Source organism: Mus pahari, unplaced genomic scaffold (genome assembly GCF_900095145.1).
Source record: "Mus pahari unplaced genomic scaffold, PAHARI_EIJ_v1.1 scaffold_11959_1, whole genome shotgun sequence".
Lineage (NCBI taxonomy): Eukaryota > Metazoa > Chordata > Mammalia > Rodentia > Muridae > Mus > Mus pahari.
In genome coordinates, this window is record NW_018392637.1 from 6,535 (window position 1) to 18,553 (window position 12,019).

Sequence of the window (12,019 nt, forward strand, 5' to 3'; positions counted from 1 at the left end):
GGCATTTGTGATAGGCCTGTCAGCCTTCCTGGAGACCTGTATGTCTCTGAAGATGCGTGTAAGGGGCTGGTCACCATTGTGGAGCCATAGAATACAGGCTCCAGACTATTCCTGAGGCAGAGGTATAGGCTTCATATCTTGGGGTCACAGGCTGTTTGTGGATAAGGGGGTGTTGGAGACATGGTGCCTACACTGGGTTCTCCTCAAGGCTCTGAGAAAGGAAGGACCTATAATTCTGGTTAGAGCTTGGCTGCCCCTGAGCTGGGGATGAGGTGGGAAAGTTTGTGTGTAGCTTCCACGAAATGACTTGTGTGTCCCCAGCTGCCCAGTCTTCTGAAGGTGTGAGAGGAGACCAGACAGGGCTGTTTGTCAGTGTTGCGTTGTGTGTAGCCTTCACTCTGTGAGCATGGATGTGTTTTGGTCCTGTGTGCTGATCTCTTTCCCTGAGCAATGCAGTCTTTTATGAGGGGACCAACATCTGGGTGCATCTGGCCTCTTACCTCCTGCCTCAGGTGTTGATCTGCCTCTCCTGTTTTTCTCTTCAGCTCCGAGGACATGGAAAATCACCACAAGTCCTCTGTGCTCTTCCAGGTCACCTGTCTGCTTGTCCTTACACAGCTGCTTAGCTGGGTGACCACAAGTGAGTCTGTCCTGGTCTGTCTTCCTGTGTCTCCCTATTGTGGGTGGAGCTGCCAGGTTCTCTGCGGGTCAGATGTGCAGGAGACTCACTTAAACCTGGCACCCAGGATTTCCCCATCTTTCCATTTACAGTGAGTTAGTAATGAAAATCTCAGGTGGGCAAGTGTGCATCAGCCTCTGAGAGGCTGACACTGGAATATCTTGAGTCCTTGGCCAGCCTGAGCTCCATAGCCAGACCCTACCTGGGGAGCATAGCTGGGATAGCCTTGGACTGGCAGTGTGCCTGGGGTGTGTAGAACTGCAGAGGCCAGTGCTGGCTGCAGCAGAATGACTCAGGTGTGAGGAAGCAGCTGTGGTGGGGAGGACTGAGGTGGGAGCAGCCCTGGGGGCCTGGTGGTCCCTGGTGTGAAAAGCAGAGTCAGGACTCAGCCTTGAGCAGAGCAGGGGCAGGGTTTGAGTGAATTTTAGGGTCACAGAGGTGGTGATGGAGTCAGCAGACTGGTGTCGTGGCCTGTCCAGTGGCAGCAGTGTGCTAGACACAAATGGAGCAGTGCAGAGTAATAAGGAGCTCTTGGGGTCACAGTGCCTGTGTCAAAGTCCTCCAGTTTATAGGGCCAAAGGTTCCCATAGTGAGGCAGATGATCTTCCTTCTAAATGAAGAAGTGATTGGGGCACCTGGAATCCAGTGGGTTTTTCACAGAAGTATCCTTTGCCTTTGTATACTTCATGTCATGTGTATGAGTGAGCATTTTTTCCTGAATATATGTCCTTGTAGCAAAAACCTGTATTTTTGCTGGCCACAGAATCCAGAAGGTAGTCATGATCCATTTTGTGGGTGCTGGGAATTGAACCTGCATCCTCTAGAGGAATCTGCTGTAACTTAATTGCTCAGCCATCTCTTCAGCCTCAGCTCCCTGTTTTAATATTCACATTATTCAGTGGATAAAGAGTTTGGTAGATAACAAGATTTAGGATTGGGTGTTGGAACTTCCCTGGGTCTTGTTTGAGACCAGTTACGCCTGTGTGTCCCAAGGTGTGGCCATATAACCAATTGTGTGAGCATCTGTAGTGATCTTTATAGATTTATGATCTTGAACCCACCCAAACATACTGAGGCTGGAGCTCTCAGTGAAGAGTCAGTTCCCTAAAGTGTGTCTGGTGACCAGGTACATCCAAGCTGGAGAAAGAAAACACAAAGGATTCCGTCAAGGAAGGGTCTGGGACCAGAAACACAGAAACTCAGAAGAGTTTTTTTTTTTTTTTTTTAAAAACATCATTTATGGGATGCACCGCTATGTCCAAAGGTAACTTGAACATTAGTGCATTAGTTAGGCATGCATGCCTAATGCATGGTGCATAGAACAACCCCATCCATCCCTTGCTTTCTGCTGGGATGTTTTTCCCCTTTAGAATGTGTTCTCTGCATCCTCCTGTGTCTCTCCAGCCTCTCACTGCTACATCTGTGTCCACAGAGGAGTTCCGGGTCTTTGGTCCCTCAGACCCCATTGTGGCTGCACCAGGTGCAGAAGCCATCCTTCCCTGCTCCGTGTTTCCAGCCATGAATGTGGAGAACATGGAGGAGCTGAGGTGGTTCCGCAGCAGATTCTCAGAAGCAGTACTTGTCTATCGGGACCAAGAGGAGCAGAAAATAGAGCAGATGCCTGAGTATTCACAGCGCACCTCTCTGGTGAAGGATCAGTTCCATCAAGGCAAGGCTGCTGTGAGGATCCAAAATGTCCAGGCATCAGACAGTGGGATATACATCTGCCACTTCAAACAGGGAGTGTTCTATGAAGAGGCCATCTTGGAACTGAAGGTGGCAGGTTGGTTAACTGATCCTTGTTCTAAAAACCTTGGGTGACCTGTGTGTGCCAGGAAACTGAGGGTTCATGCCACTCAGCCCCTTATTTTCTTTGATGTTTTGAGAGTTCTTATGTTTGCCAGATTGTCCTTGACCTTGCCGTGCATTGCTGGGCTCACAGGAGTGCTCTCATCTCTCCTTTTTATATCTACTTATTTATAGTTTCCCTTTTTGATATGAGAAATGGGTAGTAAATTCCTACATAGATAATTCAACTCAAATTCTATAGGTAGATCCCCTAAAATGTGCTGTGCTAGTTCTGTGAGTTAGGGATCCTGTCGGTGTTATGAAATACCAGCGGTTGGAATTTATAATTTAGAGGGGTTGGCAGGAAAGTCACTGAGTGTCAGTGAGCAGTCAGTGAGAAATGATGGTCAATGCTAAAGGCAAGTGATGGAGGGGAGGAAGGAAGGATGCTCAAGGTCTGTCTTCCCTGAGAGGACAGCTGGGTGTAGGCCTGCCATGAGAGTCTCAGGTGTGTGGCTAATGGACAGATGGAGTGCTGGTTCCCACCTCAGGGCTCCTGTGTTCAACTTCCTTCACATTCCACAGGATCTTGTGATTGATATAGGAGTGTTCTGTTCCCCACAGTGCTCTCTCCAATCTCTCCTCGCTCAGGCAGTAGGGGCTCAATCTAGTTCCAATCCTTTCCCCTTCAATTCCCATCTGTCCTGTGAAAGGTTCCCATGAGTGACATAGTTGTTCCTGGGGTCCCTCAACCTAAAGTGGCTTCTAACACATCTCTTCTCCTTCAGCAATGGGCTCTGTCCCTGAAGTACACATCAAAGGTCCAGAAAATGGTGGAGTGTGTGTTGTGTGCATGACCTCAGGGTGGTACCCGAAGCCCCACGTGCATTGGAGAGACTCCAGAGGAGAGAATCTCACAGCATCCTTGGAGATCCACCATGAAGATGCTCAAGGACTGTTCAGCACAGAGACTTCGTTGGTGGTGAGAGATAGCTCTGTGAGCAATGTGACCTGCTCCACCTTCAATCCTGTCTTGGGTCAAGAGAAAGCCATGGCCATGTTCATCCCAGGTGAGAGATGTCCCTCACTCCTTCAGAGCCTGGGTTGTGATGGTCTTCCTGGAGTGTGGTGGGCTGTCTCTCCTCAGATTCATCCATCACTGTCTCTCTGCCTGGGCCACAGAGCCCTTCTTCACCAAGGCCTCTCCCTGGAAGCCAGCTTTTCTTGTAACCCTGACCATGATGGGACTCCTAGTCTTAGGGTCAAGCTATCTTCTCAGAAGGCAACGTTCTGCAAGGGTGAACGTGCAGCAGGAAACGGTGAATCTTCAGCGTGAGAAGGATGAGTCACAGAAGACAAAGGAGGATGCTCTGAGGACTACTAGTAAGTCACCATGGCAGTGAAGGACAGGGTCAGAGTCCCCAGGAGGGCCCAGTGTTCTGGGATCAGAGTAGGTGGAATACAAAATCCAGAGAGGACGCCTGGGGTCCTGTGGGTCAGGTGGCCTGTAGTTCAGAGTATCAGAAACCCAAACTGTGTTTCCTGTCTTCCTCTCAAGTGTTCAGACTCCCTCTCCTCACTGTTTTGCAGGTGCACTCAGGGAGGAGCTTGGTGAGTCCTGCCTTTCCTCTGAGCCCTCTGATCCCTCAGGAGCCCATTAGCTCTCTTGACTCCTGTGTGTTGCTTTTCAGATCGAAGGAAAGCAGCTTACAGGGCAGGTGAGTGACTGCCCCAGTGTCCCATGGTTCTAAATGTGTCCTTTCCTTGATTGTAGGCAGAGTGGGTACCCTTTTGGGGACAGAAGTGGAATTTTCTGGAAGGTAGAAGCCTGGTGTTTAGGCTCCTTTTGATCTCTGCCTAGAGCTGGAAAATGTGTGACTCTTGAGTTTGTCCTGTGCCCTGGCTCATAATCCGACCACTTCCTGATCCTTTCATTGCTCCCTTAGGGTCCAGTAGCTCTGACTTCCCTCTGCACCTGGGATCAGACTGCAGTGTTAACATTTCTGTAAGGAAAATGTTTTAGTTAGGTTCCTATTGGTGTAAGAAACTAATGTAATTTTGGGAGGGAACAGCTTATTTGTTGCACACATTTTCAAATCACAATTTGTTGATGGGGAAAACCATGGCAGATACTCAAGGCAGGGACCTAGAGCAGGGACCTGGATCAGGAACTGAAGCAGAGCCCACAGCGGAAGGCTGCTTCCTTGTTTGCTCCCAATGGCTTTCTCAACTGTCCTGCTGGCTGACTCCAGGACCGCCTGTGTAGGGGTGGCACCGCCCACAGTGGGCAGGCCCCTTCTACATCAATGAATCAATGAATGAGTCAATCAATCAAGAAAACCCTGCTGCCTTGCTGACAGCCAGTCTATTGGAGCCATTTTCTCAGTCGAGCCTCCCTCCTGTCAGATGACTTTAGCTTTTGAAAATTGACAACACCTAACCAGCAAAAGAGGCTTATCAGTAAAAGAGGTCAGAGATGCAGGAGCATGACCTGCACCCATTCCTCAGTCATCTCCCAGGGTCTGCTCCCTTAGCACTGAAGGTGTTGACCAAGTGAGGGGTAGAGACTTGGGTTGCTTCCCTCATGGGAAGGAGATGGGAATGTTCCTGCTCCTGGTATAGGTGTCCCTGGCTTTGGAGTTGTTTCATCTGAGGAACACTGGGTGCTTCTCTCACGAACTCACTTCATATCCACACTTATTATACACTTTCTATTCTTCTGTGTACCTCCAAATATACCTTTTAAAAAAAGAGCTGATGTTTTGTTATTTTAACAGTGAAGCTGAATATATATAGAATAGTAGTGTGACTACTACCCCTATTATTATTTTCCTTTTTGAAGTAGATGCAGCTATTTTTCAGCCAAAAGCCACACAAAAGGGCTGGAGAGATGCCTAAGTGGTTAATAGCACTGTGTGCACATCCAGAGGTCCTGAGTTCAAGTCCCAGCAATCACATGGTGACTCAAAGCCATCAGTTATGGGATCTGATGTCCTCTTCTGGTATGCAGGTGTACATAAAAATAGAACACTCATACATGTAAAATAAACACATTTTAAAAAACAATTTCAAAAAAGCCATACAGATCGGGGGCAGCAGGGGAACTAACCCTACAATGCCATCTTTTTCATCTGCAGTTTTGGGAATTTCCCTTAATACTCTGATAGTTCTGAACATTTCACGGGCCAGTTAATTCTGGTTCTCTTTCCTCCTAGGCAAAGCCTCACTGTTTGAATGGATGGAGGAAGGTTAGCTTTGAGTGGGGCTATTCTGATCGGGTTCTCACCAGAGTGTGTTCATTTTCAGCATGGAGGAAGGCCCAGCTCTATGCAGGTATGTGACTCCTGTAGACTGCCCCCTTGTGGGCACAACACTGTCTCAGCTAGAGTTTCTCCTGCTGGGATGAAACCCAAGACCCAAGCATTTCCTCAAGGAGGAGAGTGTGTACTTGACTCACACTCCCAGTCCCTGTTCTCAGCAAATCAGGGCAGGAACTCAGGCAGGCAGGAACCTGGAAGCAGGAGCTGCGGCAGAGGCATGGAGGATGCTGCTTGGTGGATTGCTTCCGGTGGCTTGCTCAGTTTCTTTTCTCCTGTATCCTACAACCACCTGCCAGGGGATGACAGTGTCCACATGGGCTGGGTCCTCCCACATCAAATCACTAGTCAGGAAAATGTCCCACAGCCTTGCTTACAGGCCGGTGCTATGGAAGCATTTTCCCTATTCAGGTTCCTTGTTCCCAGATGACCCTACCATGTGTCAAGCTGACATGAGAGCAAGCAGGAGGTAGTTGTCATCCTCTTGAGCTGTCAGAAAGTGTGACAGCCAATGGAGACCTGCACAGGATGGGGCCCATTAGGAGACAAGAGCCACAAAGTTTTCCTTCCCTCAACCCAAGATTCATTCTTTGTCTCCCTGTCTCTGTCTCTGTCTCTGTCTGTCTGTATCTGTTTCTGTGTCTGTCTGTCTGTCTGTCTGTCTGTCTGTATCTTTGTGTGTATGTTGGCATGAGTGTAGAGTTCACAGGACAGCCTGTAGAAGTCATGCTTAGTCTCACTCAGTACAGCACCATTACCTGCCCTGTCCTCGCAGTCCCCCTCTCTGTGATTTCTAGATGTTAATGGTGGCTGGAGGAAGGTCTTCTGATCATGTCCTTCCCCAAGTAACTCTGCAGACATTTAATGGCTATCAGTGACAGAGATTTGTTTTCCTTAATTATTGTGGCTGTTCACCCATAGCTGGTGTTTCTATGAGGAACTTTAAATGAGCAGATCGTTTGTTTCCACAAGCTGTACCTTGTGGAGTCTTCCCTTTGGTCTGCCATTGGCATGCTATTGGTGTGACTAGACATTTGTTCATCTCCCCAGCAGGAGTGTGCACAACCATGGTTGTTGTGTTTCCCTGACTTCTCTTTCTTCAGCTCATGTCATCCTCTTCCCTCCCAGTTTCTATTCCTGCTGCCCCAGCATGAGTAAAGGTTTTGTTGTCCCTGTCACTGCAGGAGCCTCCATAGCTGACTGCAGGGATTCCTCTTCAGACTCACAGCACACATTCTGGGTTTGTCTCTTGTCAGAGTCAGCATGGCCCCGTCTGCAGCCATCTCCATCAGTGCACAGCGTGTAGGTGCAGGGTTAGTGGGGAGTTCAACTGCTAGCGGAGACTATTGAGGAGGGCCATGAAATCCTTGTGAATCAGAAGTGATGCTTTCAGAACATTCCAGAAGTCAGCCTAGGAGGTTTGGGAATCAATTCTCTCTAAGATAGTCTTTGTTTCAGTGTCCTCCTTAAAGTTGGGTCTCCTGTGCCTTTGTCTCTGTTATGGATTCCTTTTCTTTATTGTCATCAATTTTATTGGTGTTCTCTGTCTCTGTCTGTATGTCTGTCTCTTTCTCTCTCACACACACTATCTCTCTCTCTTTATCCACCTACCCCCCTTCCCTCTCCCTCTTTCTGTCACACACACACACACACACACACACACACACACACACACACACACACACCCTCTGTCTCCTTTTCTGTGCTTGACATTTGGTCTCTGTTGATTCTTTCTTCTGAGACCACAGGTACTCAGGGATTGGGCGTTTAGACTGTGAGTTCTGATTCTGGTGACCAGTGCCACCAGGATGTTTAGGGTCTTGCTGAGGCATGAGTGATCAACTTGAAATCACACTCAACTTCCTGTGATGGTTGTATTAGGGGAACCCACATGTGAGTTAGAATTGTTCATAAGCAATATCTCTCTTTTAAAAAGATTTGCCTGCCTATCTATCTATCTATCTATCTATCTATCTATCTATCTATCTATCTATCTATCTATCTATCTATCCATGTGAGTGAGTGTTTTTTGTGAATGTGTGTCTGTGTGCAACCTGTATGTCTAGTGCCCTTGGAGTCCAGGTGTAAGTCTCCTGGAACTGCGTTACAGATGGTCATGAGCGTTCATGTGATGGTTGGGACCTGAAGCCACGTCTTCTGCAAGACCACCAAGTGGTCCTGGATTTTCGTTTGCTTGTTGTTCTGTAAGATCAAGCACTCAGCCTTGCAGGCTCTGTACTGTAGAGCACCATCCAAGCTGTTGCTTTCTCAGACAGCATCTTACTGTGTGGCTCAGGCTTGTCTCTAGCTCCTCACAACGCTTATGAGCTTTCAAACTCACCAGCCTCCTGCGTCATCTCTGTCCCTCCCATACTTGGAAAAGTTCTGATTCAAGGATGTGTAGTTTCCAGGATGCTACAGGTCTGGGACCTGACAAGGTGCAGTGAGAGGATGCTTCTCTGCCTTTACTAGGGATGGGTGTCAGGTCTCACTCTTCAAGTCTTTACTGGAGGTCTATAGCAGATGTGTGTGTGTATGTGTTTTTTATGTGTATCTCTCTCCCTGTGTGTGTTTGTGTGTGTGTGTGTGTGTGTGTGTGTGTGTGTGTGATTTTATGTGTGTATTTCTCTCCCTCTCAGTGTATCCGTGTGTGTATGTGTGTGTTCTGGTCTTCTCTTTGTTTATGTGTGTATGTATGTGTGTGTAAATATGTGTGATTTTATGTGTATCTCTCCTTGTGTGTGTATATGTGTGTGTTATATGTATGTCTTTCTCTGTTCATGTGTGTATGTATGAATGTGTGTGTATGTGTGTTTTTATGTGTATGACTCTCTCCTGTGTGTGTGTGACAAGCATACTGTCCCCCCAGCTACCAGTTCAGAACTCCAGAAAGTCTGTTTCTGAAGACAGTTGTTGACCAGATGGGTATAGTCTCTGAAACCCCTCACATGATCTTTATTTCTCTTGTAGATTGGCGCAAGGAACACTTCCAGGCCTGTGAGTGACTCTGTGTTCCTTAGGGACACTCCTCCTGTGCATGCCATGGCTCTGGTCTCTCCTCTTCTCTGTGGTAACTCAGGTGTTGATGGCTTCAGTGATGTGGATGGTAGGGCTGACAGTACCTAAGCTGGTCTTCCTCTCAAGTGCCTTGTTATCTTGTCACCCTTAATTTGCATTTTCTTCCTTCCCCCTGCTTGCAAGATCTCAGTTTGAGCCACAACGCTCTTCTTATGTGAAGAACTTAACCCCCTAATAGAAGCTAAGAGGTTTTGAGATGGATGTGGGGATAGCTGTAGCCTTTTCTGGGTACTGGACCTGACCTCTTGTGATTGGTGACTCTCTCTACAGGGACTTTCACTCTGGATCCAGCCTCTGCCCATCCCAACCTTGCCATCTCCCAGGATAAACTGAGTGTGACCCGGAAGGATTCTTGTAGGAAATTGTGTGACCCCTCCAGTGTGTTAGGCATCAGAGGCATCTCTTCTGGAAGACATTACTGGGAGGTGAAGCTAAGGAATGGTGACAACAGCGAGTGGACTCTGGGGGTCTGTAGGGATGGTGTGGACAGGAAAGACTTTTATTTTGAGTCTCCAGGTAAGGGGTTTTGGACTGTGGGCAGGTCTTGGAGAAGATACTGGGCCTCTATGGACTATAGGTGGGCTTTATTATCTGTCAGGCAAGCTCCACAGAGTGTGGGGGTGTTTGTGGACTACACTGAAGGTGACCTCTCCTTCTATAACATGAGTGACATGTCCCACATGTTCTCCTTCCATGAGGCTTCCTTCTCTGGGACTCTTTTTCCATACTTCAGGCTTAGGACTGGAAATGTTTCAATGATTATCAGCTCCATGCCATGTGTGCCTGAGGGGAGGGAGGGAGAACTGGAGGAGGAAGGGGAGGAACAAGGGGAGGGCAAACAGGGGGAAGAATCTTCATTCCTCCAGCAGGGCAGGAACTCTCTGTTCCCATAGTGTGGACCACTGCCTGAGTCGTCAGTGTGGCTCTTGTGGGAGTGTAGAAGCCACAGGCCAAAGCCCCCAGGGGTCCTGGAAGGGCCTGGAACCTTGACCCCTGCTCTTTAGTCTGACTCTGAGGCCGTGGCCGTGGCTGAGGCTGTGGCTGTGGTGGCAGTGAGGTCATGCTTTGTGTCAGGTGGTGTAAAACAGGCTGCTTTGAGCTCTGGGAAAGCATTTCCCTCTTTGTGTTAAATAGCATTTTATTAGGTTTTTGTGCCATTTGGCATGAAACAGACCAAGCGCTGAGTGGGCATTGTTTAATTTGTTCATCTGGCCATGGGCACCTAGGTCTGTTCTATGTCTTGGCTCTTGTGACCAGTGTTGTAGTGAGTCTGGGGGAAGAGATGTCTGACACATGACTTCCTGTCTTCTACATTTGTTCCTGGTGATGAGATTGCTGGATCCTAGATAGTTCTTCAAAGTGGATTTCTCAGTGGACAATGGCCTGTCTGTCCATCCATCTCCATGAACCTGCCTTATCATCATATCAGATCTATCTTTGATGCTTACATAAATTCTTTGATTTTTATATTTGAGTCTCACTCTCTTACAGAATTACACATATAACTAAAAAAGTAATTCATATTTTATAAAGGTTGACCTCATGTATTTTAGCTTCTTACTGTTTAGTTGTCTATTATCTATCTATCTATCTATCTATCTATCTATCTATCTATCTATCTATCTATCTATCTTTCTATTTTTTAAAGAGAAGATCTCACATAACCTAGGCTGGCTTGGAACTCTCTTTGTAGATAAGTGTCCTGACTTGAATGAAAGCATCCCTCATGCATAGAAGAGTTTGAATTGTTCGCCTCCAGTTGGCTGTAGTGTTGGGGTAGGTCTGGGACACATGTCCTTGATGAAGTGTATCACTGGGGTGGGCTGTGAAGCTTCAAACCAGGGCATCACTCCCAGCCTGCCCTCTCAGCTTCCTGTTGCTCCATGCCCTGGGCTTCAGCTCTCTCATTGTGGAGTCCTGGGTGCAATCCTCAGTCTGTAAAACAAAACAAGGACAGCAAAAATAGACAGCTTTATCGATTTAAATCATTCATCTTTTAATATATTGAGAATTTATTAATAATTTTTTCTCCCAGTGAGAATTGAAAAATCGACTCTGACTCAAATTGGATTAAACTGTTTTTGTGTGTCTTGTGACTATTTATATTTAATGTAATTTTATATTTATATTTCATGTAAAATATCAAATAGTACTTTGTGGTGTATAAAAATTGTGAGAATCACAATTTTCTGTATCTACTAATAAAGTTTTATAGGAACATAGTGGTATTCTCTTATTTGTATGGTCTGTATGACTTCTGTCTTAGTTAGGGTGTTACTGATGTGAACAGACACCATGACCAAGGCAACTCTTAGAAGGACAACATTTAACTGGGGCTGGCTTACAGGTTCAGAGGTTCAGTTCATTATCATCAAGGCAGGAACATGACATCATTCAGGCAGTCATGGGGCAGGGGGATCTGAGAGTTCTGCATCTTCATCTGAAGGCTGCTAGTTGAAGACTGGTTTCCAGGCAGCTTGGGTGAGAGTATTAAAGCTCACACCCACAGTGACACACCTACTCCAACAAGGTCACACCCCCCAAATGATGTCACTCCCTGGGCTAAACATATACAAACTATCACAGCTGCCTGCCTAGGGTCCAAGAAGACAGAACTGAGCTGTTGTGGTAAAATATAAGTGGACATGAAAGTGTATTTGTAGTGGTATAGAGAAATTCAACAGGCTGTTACAAAAGAATTATTTTATTTCATAATTCTAGTGACCATTTTTAAAGTAAAAAAAAATAGTGTAGTGGGAAAGTTGGTTTCATGGTTGTACAGAGAAAGGTAAGGACAACATCTGGCCCCAACATCACTGCATGTGGACATCACTGTCTCCTGATTCAGGTCTCAGGCTGACCAAGGTTTCCCTGCTTCCCTGCTGCATTATGGGTAGCTTTGAGGGAGGGGACTGCAGAATGAGGGAAGAATGGAGGGTGAGGTAGAGGTGTGGAAAGGCTTGGGGGGAGTGAGTGCTGTTGAGAGGGAAGAGCTTTGGGAAATTTTGCAGGGGGAGAGGAGGAGTGTGTATTGGGGAATTGGTTAAATTAACACTCAGTGACAAGGACACATCCAGGAGTCACTGGGAAGGAGAAATGGAATAGACAATGTTAGTGTACGTGGGTGGTGTATGGATGAGGGGACTGTACAGGGGTG

General features: G+C 47.0%; 1 protein-coding gene across 1 annotated transcript; it reads left to right on the plus strand.

Annotated features, from left to right (window-relative positions):
• The first annotated feature begins 555 nt into the window (after positions 1-555).
• On the plus strand, positions 556-9,755 carry LOC110315114 (butyrophilin subfamily 3 member A2-like). The gene is made up of 9 exons (XM_021189255.1): positions 556-640; positions 2,112-2,462; positions 3,256-3,537; positions 3,650-3,850; positions 4,058-4,078; positions 4,159-4,185; positions 5,774-5,800; positions 8,755-8,781; positions 9,133-9,755. Exons 1-9 carry the CDS (start codon positions 556-558, stop codon positions 9,753-9,755), a joined length of 1,644 nt encoding a protein of 547 aa, XP_021044914.1.
• The last annotated feature ends 2,264 nt before the right edge of the window (positions 9,756-12,019 follow it).

Bases quoted from the DNA above. Each gene is read 5' to 3' on its own strand.
- LOC110315114 (XM_021189255.1), top strand. From the start codon at position 556: ATGGAAAATCACCACAAGTCCTCTGTGCTCTTCCAGGTCACCTGTCTG. The intron at 3,851-4,057 runs GTAAGTCACCAT...ACTGTTTTGCAG, and splicing joins GGATGCTCTGAGGACTACTA to GTGCACTCAGGGAGGAGCTT. The intron at 4,079-4,158 runs GTGAGTCCTGCC...GTTGCTTTTCAG, and splicing joins TGCACTCAGGGAGGAGCTTG to ATCGAAGGAAAGCAGCTTAC.